We start from the raw sequence: 23,471 nt of genomic DNA, 5'->3' as shown, positions 1-23,471 counted from the left end.
ACAGAGACTTAAGAAGTACCTCCTCACAGCTGCTGTGAGAAGGAGTTCAGCTATGGAGAGTCCCCTCCTGGGCACCCTGGAATTGCTCTTGGCCACTAGCCCAAGAAAACACCCCACTGCCTTATCCAAACCCTAAACCAGCCTCACTTTCCACTCTTAAAAGGTGTGCACAGGATACTCAGGTGTGTTTGATAATGCCCTCAGGACTGTGGAAATAATCCCAATGGGCTTTCTCCTGGGTCAGTCTTGGCAAGGTGGAATGCTGCAGCAGCTGCAGGTGGGCTGTGAAGATGCTGTGTGGTCTTTGCAGGAGAGGTCTGAGCTGGGGAAGCCCTGGAGTCTCTTTGGACCTTAATTTTGGAAGTTATACGCCTGGAAATATTTTCTCCTTTAGACAGGATTCTTCGAGGGTTATATTAATACTTAAAGACTGTAGTAGGACTGTTTCACCTTCTAGGGCACTTTAAGATCCCCCCTCTGCTGCCTAGTGGGAACTGGGAAGTTTTGCTATGTGTGACAATCTCCATAACTGACTACCAATGTGTAAAAAGCCTGACTACACCCACACCAGAGATGAATTATGGCATTTCCCTAGTAGGCCCTCATTCCCTGTGTCTTTCCCAAGGTATTGTCCCATCATGTTTCACAGATATTATATATGATGGTCCTCCTGAGACAACACTGCAGGTGGACATGACATAGGATAAGCAGCTGTCTGTTACTATCTCCTCCTGACAGTCTGGAATGAAAAAGAGAAATTCATGCCTGTAGAGAGGTGATGTAAAGTGCAGAAGACAGGGAGGAAAGGGGAGGTTATGGCAGAGTGAGGCAGGTTTGAGTGACTGCCTGTGCATATCTGAGTTTGCTTCATAGTTAATGCAGGGAATACGCTGGGTTTGCTTTTGGAAAACAATGTGCACGGATGTGTGCAGAGCACTCTCCGTGCCCACCGGCCGCCGTGGGCTGCTGCCCGCCCGTGTTCACCGCGCAGCCCCGCGCTCCCTCTGCTCCGCGCCTCGCTCCCTGCCATGGCACGAACCCCGCTGGCCGCTTCTCCTCCGCCTTCCCTCTCCTGTGCTCCGGCCCCAGCCTGGCCTTCATGTGCCCAAGTTACCTGCAGGCTGTGCAAATTAAACCATCCCCGTGGTGGCAAACGTGCCTGTGTCTTTTGGCTCACCTTGAGGAAAATCTCATTCAGTTTATGTCCCTGTTTCCTTGAAACCTATTCAGGCAAGGAGGGAGGCAAGCTCCCCTCTGTAACCATGGGCAAGTCTAATAGCTGCAGGCTTGGATTATTACTTTTTTCCTATTAAGCAATGAATTTAACCAGAAAATGAACCGGTCAGGAGGGACTTGGACACCCTGCTTTCAGTTTGTAATACAGCCAGCCCTAAAACACGTGGCAGTGCAGCAGAGCACGTTTCAAGACCTGCCCCCTGTGTGCTTGTGTTCCTCAGCACTGTTACCAGGCAGACTTTCATCTCAGTTATCTCCAAAGAAATAAAGAGAAGGAATTGAATTAAAAATTCAAAACCCGTTGCTCTCCTCTCAGCAGCAGGAGGGCAAAATAGCTGGAGGAGATCCTGAACAGTGAAGCCCAGGATGTAGGTCCTACCCAGAGATCTTGTTCAGCTTCCATGGCAGCTACCAGAGCTCAGGAATATGACCAACCCCAGGCCCTGGGGCTGTCAGAAATCTTCCAGCTTCTTGGGATGATTGCCATAGCCTTGCTGGGGGGCACCGCTGCTTTCATTTCATTCCATTCTCGCTGCCCCTCCAAGGGAAAACCTCAAAATGTGTGGATACCAGAGATGAAGGCAGGCATGGCTTGGGCAAGAGCTTTGGCTGCAGGTGTTGTATCTCTGCCAGGGCACCTCGACCCTGCTCTGCCATCCCTGCAGCAAGGGACTGCTGAGCACTGCCCCTTCCCAGCTTTGCATGGTAGCTGGAGGTACTCATTTTGGAAACAAGAAATCATCTGCAACTGTCCATTCATTTCACCCAGAATGCAGAAGGCAGACTGAGAATTTGTATGTAAACATATTGAAACATATGTAAACATATTGAAGAGGAGAAGCCCCCTTACCAGGAGGCTGTGCAGTAGTAAAGTAATTTATTTTTCCTTAAAGTTTCAGTTTGCTGTCACAGGACACTAGTAGGGCCTTTGAAAAACAGCTTCCACTTAAGCACCTCTGCAGGTGAACGGGGCTGCTGCAGGGATGGGACTTGCCTCCAGAGCAGAACTGGCTGCCCCAGAGCTTTAGGGTGGACATGCTCTGACTGCCAGAGCAACAGACACGTCAGTGAAGATCGATGTCCATGCAGACAGGTGGCCAGCCATGCTTAATAATTTTATCTTCAACAGCCTTATTTTTTTAAGATCTTTACACGCTGTGGACACATGCAGATAAATGAAGCCTACAGTTGTCCCTGGGTGGTGGTTAAGAGTCTGGTACACAGAGCAAGGATCACAGCATGGAGCCTTCCCCAAACCCGGCAGCAGGACATCAGCAAGCTGTGGGAGGGAGAGCTGTTGCCAGGGCCCGCTCTGCCCATGCCATCCCCACGTGGCTGTGCTCCCATCACACTGCAGCCATGAGGAGCATCTGTGGCTGCTGTAGGTGTTTCCCATTCCTGGAGCATTGCCCTGGAGGGTGATAGCTGGATAATGAGTTTCTTTAGTCTTGCCTGAATGCTCTCGGCTCTGCAGACACAACTTCTCAGCGTTTGACACCAAAGAGCAGATGAGTAGCTGATTACACAATACCCTGCCCTGAACAGTTAGTGGGACTGCCTCCAGGAAATACACGTGTGGATAGTGATAATTTCTGCGTTTATCTCTCTACCACCACAATTCTTCAAAGGCAAGAAAAAAAAAACACTAGGAGCTTTCAAAAACCTCTTAAAATCTTTCTGGCACAACAAAGCCTAGGAGTGTTGTACTAAAAGAACTCAGCTCTTGGGACTTGCAGCCCTGTCCCCTTTGTACTCATGACATCCAGGGCGAAGCAATGAGAACAGCTTCCCTCTTTTCTCTCTCCAGTGCTCTTCTTCCATCCCAGCTGCTTGCAGCATGAACAATAGCAAAGGAGTGATGAGTTTTGCCAGAATACAGCAGGTCACTGTCAGGGAAGCAGGCTGGGCATTTCAGGTTGTTACTGGCTTGGTACACCAGAAAGTGGAGTAGAGCAGCTGGGTGGATGTAAAGGACAACCCCATCCTAAAAGCTGAGTGCAGGTTAGATGGACAATAAAATCTCCACCACTGGAACTCAGGAGCAGGTATTTGAGCCTTCCTGTGTGGAGACACAACTTGCTGAGAGAACTGTAAATTGTTACAGGGGAGATGTGTTGTTTCAGAGAAAGGCAGCCTAACCCGTAGCTAAAGAAGGCCATAGCCCAGTCTGACTGGACATAGTTCACTGAGCTAGACTAATCCAGCTGTGGTAGAAGGAATCTTGCTTGGCACAAACAGGTTCTACATCTGATGCAGCAAATCCCATGGGAAAACGGCAGGATAACCAATTTGGCAAAGCACAAAAAAGACCAATAACAGAGAGATAAGAATTCATATTTCAATAGGTCATCTTTCATGCTGAGGGATACAAATTATTTGGCCACTGTTTGACGTTCATCCACCTCTGGAGTGGAGCATAGCTGTGCATAGCATCCAACATTGCCTCAGTGTTGATGTATTTGTTAGTATGTAAATTGCCATACTAACAAAGTAAAGTGCCATGATAACTGAGCCCTATTTAATGCTTAATATCTGTGCACTGATAGTGCTGAAACCTCATATTCCTGGCATTGTTTATATGTGCACATCTGTGTGTGTGTATTTCACTTTTACACACACCAGTAAACCTGGTCTCCAACTTGTGCAAAAGACTGATAAAAAAAAAGAAAATGGCCTCTATAGCCCAGTTGACTAATGTTACAGCTATTCTTACATTTATTTCTACTTTCTCTCCTTTCTGTTTCATACTTTGCCTGTGAAAGGGAAAGCTGGATTCCCCAGCTGAAGTAGGAAAACACAAGAAGGCTTTCCAGGAGATGTATGCAGGCAAAGACTGAAATGCATGGATTTATGCAGCTTCATATACAGGAGGCCTTCTGCCAGGGCAGCACTGAAAAAATCATAATTAATGTTGTGCAGCTTCCCCTGGGGCCAGTGCCACTGGTACCTCTGGCTCTATCCTACTGGGCTGCTCTTGACTGGAAAGTTGTCACACTAGACAAAAGGATTTGGGGATTAAGCTGCCTTTTCCCATGGTGTATTTTTGCTGCATTTCAGCTGAGTGGGCCTGTGGGTTGATGAGCTCTGGAGCAGGCTCCTGCAGTGGCAGGGAGGATGGTTCTGAGAGTCAGCAAGAGCATGCTCCCCTGCCTCCTAATCCCAGCCTTTCCCCAGGGGACTTCACCTACTTTCCCAGGATGCCTTGAAAATAGAAAACAAGTGAAAGGGCAATGTGCCCACTCTTGTCATGGCCAAATGGTGTGAGACCCCCTGATATTATCCTCTCCCTTATCCCACTCCTTACTCAGGCTGCTCCATGCTGTCGCTCTTCCATCTGACTCGCAGCCCCCTGAGCTGCCAGTCCTGCAGACACCTCCCAGCACAGCCCCATGAGTACTTCCCTGGATCCCAGTGGAGAGGTGCTGCCGGCAATTCTGCCAGTTGGGATCCTCAGTGGTATCCATCATCATGGGAGAAGTGCATTCCTCAGGCAGCTGCTCTGCTGCTGCTGGCAGACACCTGCAGAAGAAACCCTTCATATTTATGGCTGGTTTTTAGCTCACTGCCAGTGAAGGCAATTTAGCTTTACTCTGTAGCTGCATCATTTCAAAGAGAGGTGCTTCTACCTCTGGTGCACGTTTGTGCCAGCAAGCATTTTGACTTTCTGCCAAACATTTATGGCAGGACTGGAAGACAAGGCTCTGGAGTTCCACCACCCTGCTGACCCTGCAGGCCTCTATTCTCCCCTTGGCTGCCTCCTTCATGTATTTTTATTCAGCATCTCTGCTTGCAGGGTTGCCTGAGACATTAAAAAGAAATGCCTTCACCACTAAGACGATAAGGAACTTGATCTCACATAAATTGGGATGTTCTGAGAACCATTTTAATTTCTGCTAATCAGCAGATGAAAAATGAATTACTTCAGATGTCATGTCCTATTGCACAAGTCTTGAAACGTTTGGAAAAGCCATAACAGAGTTTCCTAGTAATTGAAGGGCTCTACATGAGGGAACTTTGTAATTGCATATTCTTCTCCTTGAGTCTGGGAGGCAGAAAGGAAAAGTGGATCAGGCCATGTCTTAATGAAACAGTTCAGTCCTGCAGTGCTAGTGAAGCCAAAAGTAAACAAACTACGCTCATTATTTTATGTCACAGCTCCCTGGCTGCTGCAGCAGCCATGTGTGTGCTGTCTCCCACCTCACTTCTGCTTTCAGCCCCCTGCCAGGCTGTCCTCAGCCGTCACCCCAGGTGCACCGAAGGCCAGCAGCCCACATTCGAGCTCAACCTCACACCACAGGAGACACAAACAGCTTTGGGGACAGACGTAGCTTTGGAGGGTTTCCATCTCTGAGCTGCCAGTCTTGACCATCCCAAATGGAGCAGGAAAAGCTCCTGCATAGCCATACCCATCCAGACCTGTTGGGACAGTCCCTCCTGTCATGTCCTCATCTCCACTCCCAGCTGGGAAACATCACTTTAGAGTAGTGGAGATTTGCACCTTATTATTGGCTTCTGCTTACTGAATGTGCACCTGGCTCCCCCAGTTCCCCACCACTCTGCCCTCAGTCCTGACTGGGAGTCACTCGAGGATATTATGGCAAATGACAACCCTCAAATCCTGGCTGCCATCATCTTCTGCTCCCTCCGCTGATGAGCTGCTGGTACCAAGGCAAAGCAGCTCCTGAGCAGTTGCTGCACTTTTGGAAGGAGCATCTCACTGCTGGATGACTGCCAGTAGCACCTGGCCATTTTCTCATTCCTGAAGAACCCAAGAAGATGAGGCAAATATTACAGAGTAAAGATTTTCTTAGGTCTAATGTTGAAGGGGTTTTCAGCTTTCTCTGAGGGAAAAAAAAACCAAAAGACAAAAAGCCTATTGGTCTGTTTGTTTCACTGTCTTTAAAAAGTGGGGTCTATGTCTGGAGAGTCAAACCAGCATCCATTTCTGTGTATTTTCCATGGCTGCTCCTCAGCAGCTGATGGCATAATGTTTCCTGAAATGGCCATTAGCTGAGTATCTTTATGAAGAGCTTCCCAGAGAAGTAGCTGCAAAGTTCAATTTGCTGAATTATGAGCACATCTTGGACAAGAACTGCATTGTACAGTACTTGCATTCTGAAAGCATTAACTTTATACTTCAAACTTTGAGATAATAAGGAATAATTGCTATATTTTTTATCTATTAAAAAATAAGTATGTTTAAAAGAATTTTATTTAGATGAGGCTTTCTCTAGTGAAAAAGCCATTTGTATCAAAAAAAAAAAAAAAAAAAAAAAAAAAAAAAAAGAAAGCCTCTTTAATTGGTAGAAGATTTTTTTACAAGAAGCCATGACTTAAGGGTACTTGATTTGTGCTGAAGAGTTGTTTGACTTCATGGTGTCGCATCAGATTTTTCCCAGCATCGCATCCTAGGGAGCAAAATTGAGTTCCCTCTTGTATCTTACACAGAATAAATCTAAGTATTGTCTGAAATACTTTAAATTTAATTAAGAAGAGACAGAGTGAAACAACAGAGTGGATTTCTTTTTCAGAAATAACTAGAGTGTTCTAGCTCATTGAAGGGTTGGGGTCTACAGTAAATCTCCAGAAGCTAAAAGCTCTCAGTAGCTTGGGTGAAAGCCCAGAAGCTACAGACTATGGCATTTCTTCACTGGGATGCTGAAATGGCTCCACTCTGTATTCAGGATGAGTCTGGAGCTGAACTCAATGCAACACCCAAGTGCTCAGGGGTGTTCAGGTATCTTGATTTCACATGTGCAGCACTGTGATTTCCATGCACTGAAGGCTCTTCACTTAATCGGTGCTATTATCACACCTGATGAGGCACAGCAGGTGATATTTGAGACACTTGCCTTTTGATTTCTTGCAACCAAGCAACATTTAGTAAGAATTACTTAAATCAGCTAATCAAAAACATGTTCAATGACATTAGGATGAAGTGGGCTGTAGAACACATAAGTCAAGTAATTTTTCTTGTGAAAATCTTTCTATAGAGTGAAAAGCAAATAAATACCATATATGGAAACCTCTCTGCTCCTTGGGCTATTAATAATTAATTCCTGATTTCTTATCCCATAATTCAGGTAAGGTTCAAGTTTGTTCTAGTGGAACAGTTTTTCAGGATCAGTTTCAGCTGCTTTGTCATGGGTTCACTGGTGGTAACAACAACATGGCAGAAGTGCTTGCAGGCCCCTGTGTTTGCTGAGGAGCTGTTTGCTCTAAGGACTGCCTTGTTCTGATTTGCTCTCATTTGCTTATTTGCTCTGAGGAAAACTGATGGGTCGGGATTCCTGCTCAGAGGAATCTCCTCTGAGAAGGGCCTGTCTGTTGGCAAGACCCATACACAGTGATGGAGTTCAGCATCTTTCCTCTCAGTTAAGGGGGTCCTTAAGGACTGTCCTTCCCTCTCATTTCCCCTGCAGTGGTTGACTCAGGTGAGAACCAATCCCCAGCATTCCTTTCCATGCTGGCTCCCTTCCCTGGCCAAGTGGGGCTTAAATTGAATGGCTCTCTGCGCTTCACCTTTCACTGGCCTGAAACCAGGTGTTAAAGTACTTCATAGCTCATTGCACATAAAGTGCCCTGTGATTCTCTATTTCTCACAAAAATGCATTTTTTTTTCTGCTCACTGGAAGGAAATTGGTGTTAAGGAAATTGGTGTTAAGGAAATTGGTGAGACACCCAGCCCTTCCTGAACCAATTCCCTTTGGTCTTTACCAGTGGTGGCAAGGAAGCGCCCAGAGCTGTTGGACAGTACCAGGCTGTGGGCAAACACATGACCAAGTTGCTGTCAGATAAATACTGAAACAGCCCTAGCTTGGATTAAGTCCTTTTTTTATTTTTTCTAGCGAAAAGGGATTGGGTCATGTCCAAATCTTTTATATTAAACTCTGCAACTTGCCTGTTTTCTCTTCTGTTACCAAGGCAAATGCGCCCCAGCTCCCTGACAGTTCACATTAAGCTCAGTGGAGCTGTGTTCAATCACCTTGCTCTGGAAATCAGTGAAGGAGTGAGGGCAGAGCCACCACTCCAGACTGCTCCCAGCATGAGTCACCACAGCACAGGCTCCTGCCTGAGTGAGCCACAGCCGCCTCTCTAATGCGCTGGGCTTTCTGCACCCAGGACTTCTCAAGCCTCTTCCTTCTTCTTTCTTTTCTTCATGACATTTTATTCCTTGTCTTCATTTCTCTCTCCCACCCTCCTGCCCTGCAGAACTCTTTAAGGCTTTAGCAATTAAGGGAGGAAAAGAAGGCATCCTCTTTCCTGCTCCTTGGCAGAGCTGCGAGATGATCTGTGTGCAGAGGAAGCCCAATCCTGCTCCTGCCCGGCTGAGTGTGTGGCACCATTGCTTACCCTGTGGGAAGGTGGAGTAAGACCTGTCAGATCCCTCTCCCCCACATCCCTGCACTGTTGTTGGGCATGAGGGTGCAGGGATTTGACCCACTGTCTGCCTCCAGCACAGCTGAGACTCTTGAGTCACCTGCTTCAACCAAAAAAAAAAACATGTTTTGACTTAAAACATGGGCAAGCTTTGTTCCTACCCTGATGATCAGCCAGATGAAGTGATGGTCCCTCAGTTCTGCAGTGACAGAAGAGCCCTCAGGGGGAATGGTAATGCTCAGAAAATGGAAAGTCTCCCTTCCCACTTCTCCATCCCACTCCCAAATTCTGAGCTGCCACCTCTGTCATTGTCTGTCTCAGCTGTGGTGACAAGCACAAAATATTGCAGATGGGAAAAAGCAGAGAAAACTTGAAATTTCCCTGGTCCATGGTGAAGCCAGAGGCTGTGGGCATCAGCTGCTCAGCTGGGAAGTCATGCCTCTCGTGATAGTGGTGGGACGAGTTTTCCAGCAGAAGGAAGATGCAAAGCAGGTCCCACCCTGCCCTCCTCACAGTGGTGGCTGCAGCCTTTCGTGTTTTCATCAGTAGAGGTGCAGAAAAAGTCTGAGCATCGTAGCAGCCCCAGCACTCCTCACAGGTGCGACAGCAGCAGCCTCTGTGGGTGGAAAGGCAATTTGTGTTGTTTTTGGAGCATTGGGAGCTCTGCAGACGTGATGGTTTTTCAGACAAGACTCGCTGTGGAACAAATGTGGGGTTTTGGCTCAGGACCTTGTGAAACACATCACTTTCCCAGCCAGCACCCACACTCCCAGACTCACCAAAATATTCCTCGTGGTCCCAGAGGGGTGTGTGATGGTTTTGCTGGGTGCACTAAAGCTGAGATCCCTGTCTGCTCACACCCAGCCTATAGGCAGAGATGCCTGAGGCACACAGAACAGCTAATACCCATTGAAAATTGCAGAAAATAATGAAAAAGCAGAGCTGCACCCCCAGTACACCCATCTCAGAGCCCCCAGCCTGACATGCCCAGCTGTGGCTGCTCCTTCTTACTGCTGAGAGGAATCCTAGAGAGGGGCCCACACCTCTACCACAGCTGAGCCCTGCAGAGACATGATCCTGACCCAGGGAGCTACCAGGCCAAGAACGCACGCCAGAGGCTTCAGCCAGGCAGTCACAGACCTCATAAAATCACAGCTAAGCAACAGAAACAATTGTTGAGAGCTGGATTTTTCTCCTTTATGGGGCTGCTTTTTTCTCTTGCTGTTGGGATGGGGGTACTCATAGCACCCCAGGGCACACAGATCTTGCCTACCATGGGCAGTGCTGTCTCTGCATGGCACAGAGACATCAGGTCTTGCAGGGGAGCTGTGGGCTGAGCCAATTCTGGTCACAGAGATGGCAGTCTGGATGTTTTCTTTTTCTAATCACTTGCATAGATTTTCCTATAGGCTCTCCAGATTTTAAGGTGGTGCCCAGTTAGGGTATTCCCTCAGCTGGGTCAAGAAAAGTCAGCAGATTTCTGCCAAGATGGAGACTGGGATCAGCACCCAGCTCTGCTGAGGGGCCTGAGGAAATGCTATCTCACCAGAGCCCCCTTCATAACCATGTCCTGTGCTGTCCTGATGCCACCAGAGACCTGGGTCCACTCCTCTCTGGGTCCACACTCTGTCAGTTTCCCCCAGTGCTGGAGAATTTAATGCAATGTAATGCACACAGGTACACATAGATACCTATTCCATCTCTCTTGTTGCCTGTTGCTGGCTGGGACAGTGCTTGTGTACATGGGGAAGCATGTGAGATGCTGGTGATAACATGTTTAGTTCAAAAGGATAGAAGGGCAATTCTTGTAAGTGTGTGAAGACAGGGTGGTCATTAGTGCATGTTTATTGAAGTTTACCAGCTGTGTAACAATGGGCTTCTCTTTGACATTGTACTTAATTTGTCTGTAATTATGTTCCTAATATAGAAATCATTTGGCATTTATTTGCCGTAATAAAACTTCCCATTGCATTTAAACTCAGTGTGAAGATTTAAGTATATTTAGGAGACACAGCTGAAGACCTGAAATTAAATGACCCTGGCTTCCTTTTGTAAACAAGACAAACTCAGATAAATGCTAGCAGTCAGATGCATGCATGCAGATCTGTGAGCAGCAGCAGCTGCATGTACACCCCCAAAGAGAGATGGCAGCCCTTGTGATGGGACAACTCCTCCAGTGTCTTCTCATTGACCTGCTCTGGCCCAGGGCACTGCTCCTCTGACTGATGCTTGTGCTACTTTGCATACCTGAGCAGGAAAAATGCACAGGTGAAGAAAAAACTGAAGGTCTTAAGATCACCATCAGCTATATTGGCTTTCTGTACAGCTTGCACTGGCTTTCAAAATGTGTGCTGTAATGGTTGTGGCAGTAGGATATTGGTAGCATGGCTCTTTCCAGCTGAGCTGGTGCTCAGGAGCAGCCCAGGCACCAGACATAGGTCTGCACAGCTGGGCCAGCCCAGGAGACCATACACATCCTAGCCCAGTGCCACTGTCATCCCCAGCCCTGCCCTGTTTGAAGGAGACTGGGTGGGCAAATTTGCTGTACCTAATTTGCAGTTAAAAGAACAGGCCAGGGAAACACATCCCATATCTGCCGGCTGGTGGGGGAGCAGCTGCAGCTGTGGATGTGCGGATGGGCTCCCAGCACTGATAAATGACAGATAAAAGCCAAGCAAAACTCTGCCACCACCGCTCAACAGGGGTGACGCTGCTCCTGACGTGGTTATTTTCTCCCTGGATATACTGAGCGCCACAAGCACGCACCAGCAATAATTTTTTTCCCCCATCCTTTCTCAGCACTCCTGCCAGTAGGCTTTAAATAGCAGGGGCCAGATAATCATTAACCACTTTGACGTATTGCAGCGGGTACAGATTGGGAATTCAGACAGAAAGGACAGAGCTGGAGCAGAGCTGCACTACTGCATCTCCAGCAGTATTGTCCTCCTCAGGGTAAAGCCAGTTCAGCCTGGCCTTGGCCTTGCTGCTTCTTGAGACAAGCTCCCATCATAGTGAGAAATAGGGAAGAATATTTTGTATATAATTGATGAGTATATTACTCTTTCCAGAAGTAGGGAAGAGCATTTCATGCATATGTTGAAATGATTGTGGCTGAGCCAGAGCACCTTTCCCTTCTTGTAAACTCTGTTTTTTTCTAATTTAGACTTGGATAATAGAGAGAAAAAAAAAAAAAAAAAAAAAAAAAAAAAAAGGCAGGTACCCTTACTCCAAAGCACTCTTCAGTGTTTCAGAAAAACAAGATGGTAGTGAGCAAACTGAGGAGGAAAGGATGAAGCTTGCAGTTGGGGAGCATTTCTCCACTAGTTACTGACAAAGGGAAAATGTTGCTTAGGCTCATCCCAGTGATGGGATATAACTGTACAATGGGAAGTTGCAAAAATAAATGTTGTGAAGTCAGAAAATAGACCCTTCCAAGGGTTTTTGGAGAGCAGTCCCCAAAGGGATTTGCTATTTCAGCACTGGGGAATATGTTGTGCAGACCCATCTTCTACAAACCTGAAAAAATGGGTCTTAGGGATTTAATTTCCATCTCTAATTGTTGTGATTTGTGTCTCCCTTTGGGTTTGCTTTTGTGTTCCTGTAGCTTTTAACAGCAGAGGACTCTGTACAGCAAAACCTTCCTGTGTATCGCAGCCAATGAATGGTCTGTTCCTGAGCTCTCTGTACAGCTGGCAATGAGACTCCTTCTCCTTTGCTGTACAAAGGATTTATTCCTTCAATATGCCCCAGTGTTTGTTTTTCTTCTGGTATAGGAATGCATGTGAACGTGTGTGCATGTGGCAGTGTTTTACAAATGCCTGCTGTGGATAGAATTGGGCCTCACAGTATGCAAAAATAGATGTGTGCCACGTACAAGGATGTAATATTTCAGATGGCTGTAGAAAATGTGATAAATTGAGTTTTTGCTAGATTTGCTAAAATCAAGTTACTGGGGGATTCATCTCCACAGTTGAATCCTGAGGTTGTAGGAGCTGGCAGGACTGTGTGTTTGAGCATCACAGGGAGGGAGACTGGGTCCCCATGGTGCTGTAGGACATCTGTGAACATCTCTTGGCTCTGAAGAGAGAAGCTCCGATTTCATAGACTCATTTATTACAGAGCCCCAGAAGCCAACATGAGTCCAGGCTGTAGCTTCAGCTTTTCCCCTTGTTGCTCTTTGTTCCTGCTCCATTCTGCTCCATTCCTGATCCCTCATCATTGATGCCTCCAGCTGCTCGTTAGACAAAGCCCAGGTCCTGCACTCACTATTTTGAGCCCTGCAAGAGACCCTGGTGTGCAGTGAGGTGGAAAGGCAGGGATGCTGCAGATCTGGGAGGATTCTGCATGACCTCTTTGCAGCTGGGGCTGCACTTGTGTGCTGAGGAGCAAAGCTGTTGACAAAATAAGGGACTGAGATGAGAAGGGCAGACCAGAGGCACAGAGCAGTGGTCCTCGTACCAGGCTGGCTCTTGGTGTGGAAGAAGTTTGGTGAGTGAGTAAGCAAAGCAGTTGTGCCAAGTTCTGGTCCCTCCTCTTTTGCGTCCTGTCTGGCAGTACCTGCTCATCTGGGCTCCTAATCACACTGGCAATGTCCTACCCCTAATCCCACTGGCAGTGTCCCACCCCAGTCTCAGCTAAGGGCAGAGACATGCACAGCCAAACCTGAGCTCCTCAAATTGGACCCCATGTGGGGAGGTCGAGTGCCAAATGTCAATGCTCATTCCCATGAGCACCTTCTCTCATCTAATCCTTCCCTGCTTCCCTTCTTCTGGTTTGTCATGTCACCCCTTGCCAGGTGGAAAAGGTTCATGGACCCTACAACTCTCCTTGCTCCCCCTCTCCCTCTGTATCCCCTCTCCCTCTGTATCCCCTCCAACATGTGATGAAAACCAGTAACAAGTAGAGCCAAGGTTGCATTTGTAACATAAACAGTTATTTACAGTTTTGCTAAAACTTCATGAAAGATGACATTTTTAGGTGACCTAGCTAAAACAAATGAAACTATTAACAGGTTTACATTAGGTTTTGTAAAAAGAAGTATCACTCTTGCCCAATGTGGTCCCCAGTTCGTCAGGTCCTGAGACCTGATGTAGTGACCTAGAAGCTGAGACAGTTTCCCACCAGGGTTAGCAAGAGCAGGTTCATAACCCGAGGCAGTTGGAATGGATGTCTTTTACCATATCCAGCAGTGTCCAGTGCCAGGGTCTGTTGTCCTGGTGCTCCATCAGGCTAGTGATGAGGCTGGGCTGGGCTGTAAGAGCAAATATCTTCTCCCTGATACTGAAAGTACGATCCAACCTTCCCTGTCCCATAGATATTCTGCCTTTAAAAGCTTTTTAATCTTGGAGCACAGCTAAAGAGACTACTGGAATCTATGCTATGGCTTTTAAACACTTAACAGTGAGGAGTTAAATGTAATGGCTCTCTCCTAACCTAAATATGCGATGGCAAACTGTAAAAGGCTCCTGAGCTTGTGTGCACAGAGGAATTTAGTCTCACGGTGAACAGGATGATAGCGGATAGATCAGAATAATGTGGGGGTTTTGTGGATACCCTGTTAAAAGCTGCACCAGAAACAAGGGAATGAGCCAGGAGGTTCAGTGTTTCTGCCACCACTCATAACTCTCTGGGTTACAAGCCAGAACACAATTTGTTCTCCATCTTGCTTGCTTCTAGGATGCAAATAGCCAGCCCTGTAGTTCACCAATATGACTGTCTGGGATGGTGGACGGTGTGGGAGAGAAATCTGAGGATGTTTTGCGTGCCTGGGCTGAGCAGGACACATGCAGCAGAGGCTATCTCACAACTTATCACCACCACCAACCTCAGTTTCTAAAACAGGTAGCAGAGAGACAAAGCCCTGAGCGACGAACCAGTGGCATCTGGTTGCCAACAGAGGTGTGTCCCCTGGTTGGGGTCAGTGTGAGTCCTCTGGAGTGGTAAGAGTTGTGCTCATCTAGCTTTTCCTTTAGTGGTGACAAGGTATGTAAGACCCCAGTATTTGAGACCATTACATCTCTGGCAGTCTCAGTTCGTATCAAGCATTATTAGAGGGAAAAGGGATGGAAGCAGCATGATTGCCTAAGCCAAACCAGGTAAAAAAGGAAGAAAGTTCAAATGGTGGATAAGGCAGCTTCTGCCATGCTGTGCCACATGTGCCATGCTGTGCCATGCTGTGGAAGGAGGGAAGCCTGGCTGATGCTGTCTGTCTCTTTCAGGGGGAGTTGCTGAGCCCGTGTCGATGCGATGGATCTGTGAAGTGCACGCACCAGCCATGTCTGATCAAATGGATTAGTGAGAGAGGCTGCTGGAGCTGTGAGCTGTGTTACTACAAGTATCACGTCATTGCCATAAGCACAAAGAACCCTCTGCAGGTAAAGGTACTAGAGACATTTCAAAGTCTATTTATTCTTGTTTCAATTTTTGTTTCTGGGAGCAAGTGGATTTTGCCCCTGTGTGTGTTCCTTCCCTGTGCACAGGGATTCATATGTCTGAGACACTTAGAAAGGATTGCCAGGGGCTGGTCCAAAGAGGCCTCGTGTTCTGCTCAGTGGTTCTGGGAGCATCCCTCAGGAGTCTGCTCTTTCTGTCCTTGGCAATTCCTATATTCACTTGCCTCCTGTTGAAGATTCCACAATAGTGCTGTAACATCTCACAGCCATTCAAATGTGTTCATCTACTGGAGAGCCCAGGTGTGCCTGTCTCCAGGGCCAGGCAAGCACTGCACCATTGTGGGATTTACTGCAGCAGAGCACACAGTCTGTGACTGAGCAGTCGAGACTCCATGTGTTTATAGCTGTGCCATTAATCCTGATCTCCTCCTGCTGAGACTCTGCTGTGTTGGCGTGAGGGATGGTGGAGGCAGATGGAGGGTTCTTAGAGCTCTCCTCTCTGATCTCACTCCCTTTTTCACTTTACTACTCTCACACAATCATGGCGTGGCACAGGAAGTGTTGACTCTGATACTCTGGTCTCTTCAAGCCTGATTCTTGATGGGCTTTTGCAGACGTGCACACAACAGGTAAAGCACATCTTGATGTGTGTGTGAAAGTCATCCAAGGACCCACGTTCTTTCTTATCTGAAAAGTGTTGTAGTTGAGTAAGTCGCAGTACAGACTGGTGATTTAAAATCAGGATTCAGAATGAGGAAACGTGTGACTATTAAAAATGGGATAAATTATCCTTAATAGCTATTGATGTATTGCAGGGGCAATGCCTGAAGATGCATTAATTGCTGCATGCCTTTGCTGAGTATCTTTAGTGCCTCAGCTGTAAGGAAGCATATTACATCCAGGCACCTCTGCTTAATCAGCATCATCTGGACTGGAGAGGCATTACAGTGGTTTAGAGACCAGGGTCATGTCTGTCAGGATTTTGGTCTGTCCAGTGCCTGGCCCTCTGTGGGTCACTCTCTACCAGGAGGCAAGGACAGTGCTGGTGATAGTGGTGCCCAGTTGTACAGGGGAGTGGGGAATGCAAACTCCTCTCCTTTCTCCTTCTCTGTGATCTCTGTGTGGTTTCTTCTAGGCCTCAGGGCACTTACCACAGTGAGGAAAAAGGGACAACCTATTAGGACTCCAGACTTAAATTAAGTAGTGAAACTGGGGGGACATCATGAGGAAACTTTGCTGAGGAAAAGGAAAAACCTGCCTGCTCTCTGAGAGTCCCTACAGCTTCTGATTCAATTTCCCATGAGCCATGGGCTGGTCACATCAGTAGTTTCATCCCAAGCCTCAGACCCAGAATGTTTTAATTTCTTGGCTCTAGCAACTCAGAGCAGATTGAAACACAGGAGGGGAGATGTGGACAAAGCAGCTTTTGTTTATTTCTGGAAAGCTGCTCCATGAGTGCCCTAACGCTTCCTGTGTCTCAGATTGGGGATGCAATGCTGAGCAGCACTGAAGGTTTGTGAGTACAAATTTGTGAGCCTTTGTGTCAGAACTGCCTTTAGTGAATGACTTCCAAATGCTCTGCACTTTCAGGTGGCTCAGGGCAATGGGTCAATGATTTTCTTCGTGTTCATCACTCAGCTAAAATTTGTTAGAGCTGCTCATGGACCAGCTCCCACCTCACACACACAAATTTCAGAGCCTGTGCAAAGCTTCTCTCTCTCTGGGCTCCCATGTCAGAAAGTGGCCTGATCTGATAGTCTTTGCCATGCACACAAAAACTGAGTGGCAAAAACAGCTGAGTTAGAGAGCTCATCTCCAGGAGCAAGAGTCCCAGAGGACTGTGCAGATCTGGGGCTGGGAGCCTTCGCTGGCTTAGACTTCACAGCACTTCTCACAGAAGCACTGGGAAATCTGGAGGATGGGAAGAAGTAACTGGAGTGAAAAGCCACTTGGCCTGGAATAAATGCAGTGTGTAGAGCTACAGCTGCGTGCCCGGGTGTCCTGTCTGGTGCCAGCACAAAGGCACTGCTGGGAAGCAGATGCTACACTGGCATTAATATGCACAATCCTGTGGGATGTGACTGATGCACCAGGCCAGGACTTCCTACCAGTACTAAGGGCTTAGACCCCCTGTAACCCATTACTATGAATGCCTCATTTCTCAGTAGCTCTCACCGTCTGGTAAGATGCTGAGAAAAGGGGGCAGAGAAGATACAGGAGTTATGATGCCCCAACACTGTATCCCATAAAAAGTCACAGCATGTATAGGTGGGAGGAGCATCCTTTCTGCTTGGTCTGCACCCCACATGTGGAGATAACATGGGCCAGCTGGACATACAAGTGTATATCAAATTCCCTGACCTTTCTTCTCAGGGTCTGCTGGAACTTGGGCTCAGCTTTATCCTGACAAGAAATCTCTGAATTTCTCAAGCACAGTTTTCAGAGGGCAAATGCCATAGTCATGCATTGGTCATGCAGTGGTCATCTGTTTTTTCCAGACCAGCCATAATACAGGCAAGGATCATACAAGCTTCATGTCCTTGTCCAATATAACATATTTGGGTGATGCTCTGAGCCTGGCTAGATTCTAACCAGCAACATGTCCTGCCTCTCTCCTGTGTCCTGTATCTGATAGACTGCTGGGAAGCCAAGTCCAGGCAGCTGGCAGACCCCGGGCTCCCTGAAGCATGTCCAGTTGGTTTGAGCAGAGCAGCACATCCAACACCCACATGTTCCCTGGGACCTGCATGTTTGTCTGCCCATTTTGACATCTGCTGCACATTTTTTGGAGTGCTTAGAAGCACAACATGGGCCAGATGTGTCTGGAGACTCATGGTGTGGGCAGAGAAGTTGCAGACGGGTTCATGCATAATTAACACAGGCTCCTTCCAGCCTCCAGGCTATTGCGATGTTTCATACCAGAGAGAGACCTTTAGTCTTCTGTTTTGGCAGAATTAATCTCTGTAAATTAACCCACCCCACTCCCTGCTCCCTGGATTGCAGGCATTTAAGAGCAAAGGCCTTAAAGCAGCAATATTGCTAACCTGCTGAGATTGGGGGATTAAAGTTGTTGGACAACATAGCAAGTGTCCTGCCAAGCAGCAGTTGGCCAGCAACTGAGCAAAAATATTCCATCAGCTGTGAACAACCAGGAAATCCAGAGCTTTTGTCCATCCATCCATCCATCCATCCATCCATCCATCCATCCATCCATCCATCCATCCATTCATCCATCCATTCTCCTTCTCTCCAGTTTGCCAGTCACCGAGACAGGAGTCATGGGCTTGGAGGCTTTAAATGCTTCCCTCCTTTGTAATACTTGTGTAAAGCCCATGATTTCTAACCCCCTGAAGGCACAAGGGGTTAGAAGCATGTGAGAGTACTGCCTGCACCCTGGTGCTGATACATAGTGGAGTAGGTATCTGCCTTGATGGGCCTCTGAAGTGTATTTAATCTATACACGTCCTTTGTAGTCAGTCCTGAACCACATCCACTCTGATGCTCTGATTTTAGCAAAGAGAAAATCTGTTTGAACCAACCTTCCCAACAACTATCTGCAGTCTTGATGAGTTCAGCTCTGATTTACAGTTGTTATCTCCAACTCTTCCTGCATTGCAGGCTGTTTCAGCTCCACTGCTGGGGTTGGGATCTGGTCTCTGTTCTCCTCTGGCTCCATTTTGTCCATGGTGATGATCTGTTAGGAGCTGATGGGTGCTCTTACATGGCCTCTTCATCATGACACTCACAACTGCAAGAACAGCTGATCTCACAGGGTGTTTGAACTTCAGCCTGAGATCCTGAGCTGAAAAGCTTGAGGCAAGTTTACTGATGTCTCCTGGTTGTCCCAGCCTGCTGAATCAGTTGTGTTGAGCATGAGCTTTGCTGGTCCCTGCTGAGCTCCAGCTGCAGCCTACAAGCAATGGGTGCAGTCACTGCAAGAGAGATTTCAGGGCCTGTGTGTTATAACAGGAATTCTCCAGGATGCCGATGCTGTAGCCTGAGTCTTACCAGATGCTGTGGCACATGGAGGGGCGTTTTCATCATTGCACCTTTCCATTACATGGCCCTACTGGGCCCTCCCTCCTGCTTTTCTAGTATCTGAATAAACCACAGCATCTGTAAGTGTGCAGCAGGGAAGCCATGTCACAGCAGAGGCTTAATTTTGCTTGGCAGATTTATATAAAAAAAGCCATCCTCCAGAAGATAATTGATGGCCAGGGTCTTGGGACAGCAGCAAGGGGAGAACCACACCTAAGCTGCAAATGATCCTCTCCAACCTTCTAGGAAAAACCTCCTCTTGCTTGTGACCCTGGGTGTGAGAATTAAATTGCTTACTAGCACAGCTCAGGATATTAATGATGTGTATTAAGGGGACGTGTCAGATACAGCAATAAAAATAAACTGAACTGCCTGAGGCAGGCATGGAGGAGATCTCAGGGGAGTGCAGGAAGGCTTCTCCAGCAAACGAGACTTCTTTGCAAGCTGCTGCAGTAAGACACAGACACATTCTTCAGGCAGTATCTGCCTTGGATATGTTTGTGCTGGTGCTTGGGAACCTTTGTAGACTGCAAGTGCCAAAGAAAGGGAAATACAGATCAGGTATTAAATACTATAGTAATGACATTATTCATCTGTGTTACATTAGCAGATTTTCTCTTACAAACCTCTAAGCAGAAGCACTGGAGCAAGCAGGGAAACAGCTTTGTGTCAAGTACAACTTGCAGGTTGTGAAACAGTGCAGGAGAACAAGTGACACGACTCGAGGGCACCAATACCAGCTTGGACCCTGACTAAAGTCATCACAAATGTCAGACCTGAGGTCCTAAGAAGCCCTTTCTGAGGCATCTGGGTTGCAGAGCTTTGTGATTTAAGCAAAATGGGGAAACTTGGGGAAACCGGTCTGAGACAGAGTGCTGTTTTGTACCTGCAGACATGGGTGGTGTGCCAAAACACTTGACCCAAGCGGCGGTAGCAGAGGACAGACAGACAGCTCCAGACAGCTTCTCCAGAATGGTTTGGAGGGTTGGAGCACTTTTCCAGTGCAGGTGGCAGACCATCACAGAGAACTGCTTGGGCATGTTCTGAAGCCATTGTAAGTCTGGAGTTCACAAAGCTGATCCTGTTATCCTGTAGGAGCCTTTAAAGCCTTTTGGTACCACCAAGTCCTTAGTTTTGCCCTGTTCAGCATTGGCAGAGCATCTGTAGAGCTTTCTACCTGCCTAAAGGTCATGTCCCTGACTGACAGCCTGTGTGAGCTGCGTTGTTAAAGGGGCACTTTAGTGCAGCTCAGTGGCTGTCAGGAGCTCGAGTTGTTATCAGCTGAGGGGAGAAGGACTCAGCTTTAGGTCTCCCCCACAAGGTTGGATTGCTTGACACTGTGATCTTGCTAGATCTTGAACATTTGAGCTGGAGATTTGGAGGGAGGGAGCTATGTCTGCTGCCAGGCATTCAGACAAAGAGCTGTGGGGGTTTCAGATATGCCAGTAGAGGGACTCCAGAGTTGCTGTGCAGCTCTAGTGGTGACCCAAGGATGATAGGGTCACTCGCCCAGTCCTTGGTCTGCTGGCCATAATGAGGGTGGAGAGGGCTTGGGAAAAGGGGTGATTCTCTAAGGGCTGTTATGAAATCTGAAAGACACGGTGCTGTGATTGAGGTGAGCTCCTAAGGCTACCAGTGCAGGGACACAGCAAGCCCAGCTCCCGCAGCTGAAATTCATCAGCACATTCCACCTCTGAACAGTTCTTGGACCTTTCTGTCTGAGCACTCATGGAGGTATCAGGCTCTATCTTCTGTCTCATGCTAAGATCTTATATCTCATATGCTGAGATGGAATTAAAAGATGAAAAATAATGACTCTAGTTATTAGTGGCTCAAGCTAGATCTGGGACACTAAATTGCAGTTCTCAGGGTTGCCAGAGAGAAAATACAACATTTATTACTTCTTTTTTTTTTTTTTTCTACTGGAAAATATTAAATTCTTCTGCATGCTGGCTGTTTTCCCCAATGTTCAGCTTTGACCCATTCACTTCCTTGCCAGAGGGTAATCACACCCCAGTGCCACCTTCTGAATAGAGTCAGGATTGCTGCTGTGTGTGTCATTGTCACTTAGTGCCAGATGCAGGGGGAGAACCTCCTACCCCCTGGCACAGCTGTCAGACTCCAGGGTCTTCATTATCACCACAGTGAACTATCCAGCAGCCGCTGCCAGCTGAGCAGTGTCAGGCACTGTCCCTGCCAGTGTTTCAGCCTCCCTGTTCCCAGCCAAGGCGAGCAGGGTTTGGGGTTTTGCACTCATGTGTAACTCTTCTGTTCTCTGAGCCCCATCCCCTTTGACAGTGTATTTTAGTGCTGCACTTTAGCCTCCCTGTCTCTGCAAAGCCATGGTGTTGGTTGTACATGGCTTCTAGTTGTAGAAAAAACCTCCTTCTTCTCTTCCCTCTGCCTCTCATTGCTACCTTGGAAGGACCTGTTGCTACCAGAGGCCTTACAGTTTGCCAGGCAGATGGTGAGGAGCCAGTCCATTACCTCCTCAAGAGAAAGAAATGATGCAGAATGATTTGGCTGGCACAGGCACACACGGGTCAGTGTGAGGGGCCTGCAGTAAAACCTTCGCACGCAGCACCAGGCTGTGCTCTCTGCACTCTCATTCCCCCTGAGCCACAGGCCATGGAAGGGGAGATGAGGTCTGGGGAAAGTTGCAGGGGTAAAACTGCAACCCCACGCACATAGCCCAAATCCCTGCCCTGCCCACCACATGAATTTAGTCCTGGAGCTCTGGGCTAACAGCATTGCTTGCAGATTTGTCCTTCATTGGCTTATGATACTGTTGAGAACAAAGCTGAGGAGCTGATGGGAGGATGGCAGAGCTGCTTATCCCACCCTCAGAAGCCAGATATGTGATGAGTGCTGGGTGTCCTTTGCTCTGCCTGATGTCAGGAGAGGAGTTGCACCATTGCACCTCTCCTGTGGACTGCAGCACCCCTGCAGCACTGGGACTTCCAGGCTGCTCACTGTGAGACCTTCTCAGTGGCACAAAGGGACTAGATGGATTTGGTGGAGGCATGGAGCAGGCTGGGCTGTGGCAGAGTGGTAATGGGCTGTTGAAAAGATTCCTGAGTGTCCCTAGTGCTGTGTTTGCCTTTGGCTGGGTCAGCTGCTGGAGTAGCTGGGCCCAGGGAAGAGACTGGGTTTAGCTGAGCCCAGTCTTGCTTCAGTAGAGAACAAGCTCAGTCAGTGGGGAACAAGCTCAGTCAGTGAGCTCTCTCTCTGCTCAGCAGCTCTGTGGCCATTTCTGTGGCCAACTACCAAAAAAGCTGGTACCACCCACCTCGCTGGTGCTGCACATCCATGGTAGAAAATTTGAGGGCTGTCTGCCCTTGCAGGATGTAAGCCAAGGAGCAAGGCTGGCAGAGGCAGAGAAATCATCTCCAGTTGCTACCCGCAGACCTCAGCCTCCAGCTGAAGCTCGTTTGTCCCTCTCCAAGTGCAGCCCTTTTCAGGGACGTGCATTCGGTTCAGGGATTTGGTCATTGGACTGGTAGTGGTGCCATGCACACCTGTACAAGCACAAGTCACTTCTTGTCCTTCTTGCCCTTCAGTCAGGGTTCAAAAGTCCTTGCATAAAACATTGCTAATTCCTGCCTGGCCTGAGCATTAAAGAGGTATCCAGTACTTGAACTCCCTTCTTGCACTGCAGAAAAATGGGACAAGGCTTGCTGGGTGATCCGGCTGTCCTAGGATATGTTTGACCAACATGCAGGGCACTGAGATCTCACAAGACTGTCACTTCACAGGGAAACTGAATTTGGGCTGAATCTAGGCTAAAGATTTTCAACTCCTCTGAATCCTCTGTACCTGGAGGAGGTTGAAGTCCATCTTTGTTTATCCTCCTGCCAGTCCCACTGTGATTTCAAGGGCATGTATCTCACAGCTAGAGGTGGCCTATATACTTTGATGCCAGGAGAAACTGTCTCTTCTCAGCCTATTTACAGATTTAATTTTTGATTTGCAGAAGATGCTATGGACCATGTCTCCAAGTCTTGTTAAAGACTCCAATTTCTGCTCTTGGTTTTATAGGACAGTTTTCTCAGCAGTGTAAATCTGAGTGGGGAGGTTTTATGCTGGATGACAGAGAGGAGTCTGGGTTTAGGATATTTATAACGTAGCTTTTACAAAGCTATTTGACAAAGTGAATGGATTTGGAGGAGTTCTTTCTATATTTTTCTTTTTCTGAGGAAGAAGCATTGACGTTTACTTTGGAACTCAGCCTGAACATGTCATCATTTAAAGGCAGAGTGTCCTAACCACAACAACTTGTGTTGTTTGTAGCACGTTCTGTGGGATGTGCATTGCCACTGTGAGATTCTACCTAGGGCTGTGATCATGTCAGATCTCACAAAGTGGCACAGAGCCAGTTCATATGAGGCCTTCAAAAGACAGCTTGGTTTTTTGAGATACTTACTC

The 23,471-nt window shown here is 47.6% G+C and overlaps 1 protein-coding gene across 2 annotated transcripts in view; it reads left to right on the top strand.

Annotated features, from left to right (window-relative positions):
* The window catches only part of MARCHF4 (membrane associated ring-CH-type finger 4), a 103,177-nt gene that overhangs the window by 52,333 nt on the left and 27,373 nt on the right, over nucleotides 1–23,471 (top strand). The window contains exon 3 of one of the 2 annotated variants that reach the window (XM_032749366.3): nucleotides 14,835–14,996. In XM_032749366.3, coding sequence (XP_032605257.2) covers nucleotides 14,835–14,996 — 162 coding nt within the window. The remainder of the gene's footprint in view (nucleotides 1–14,834; nucleotides 14,997–23,471) is intronic. The other variant, XM_032749367.3, reaches the window with a different exon arrangement.

Source organism: Taeniopygia guttata, chromosome 7 (assembly GCF_048771995.1).
Source record: "Taeniopygia guttata chromosome 7, bTaeGut7.mat, whole genome shotgun sequence".
NCBI classification, from domain to species: Eukaryota; Metazoa; Chordata; class Aves; order Passeriformes; family Estrildidae; genus Taeniopygia; species Taeniopygia guttata.
This window is presented reverse-complemented; position numbering and strand designations above follow the sequence as displayed.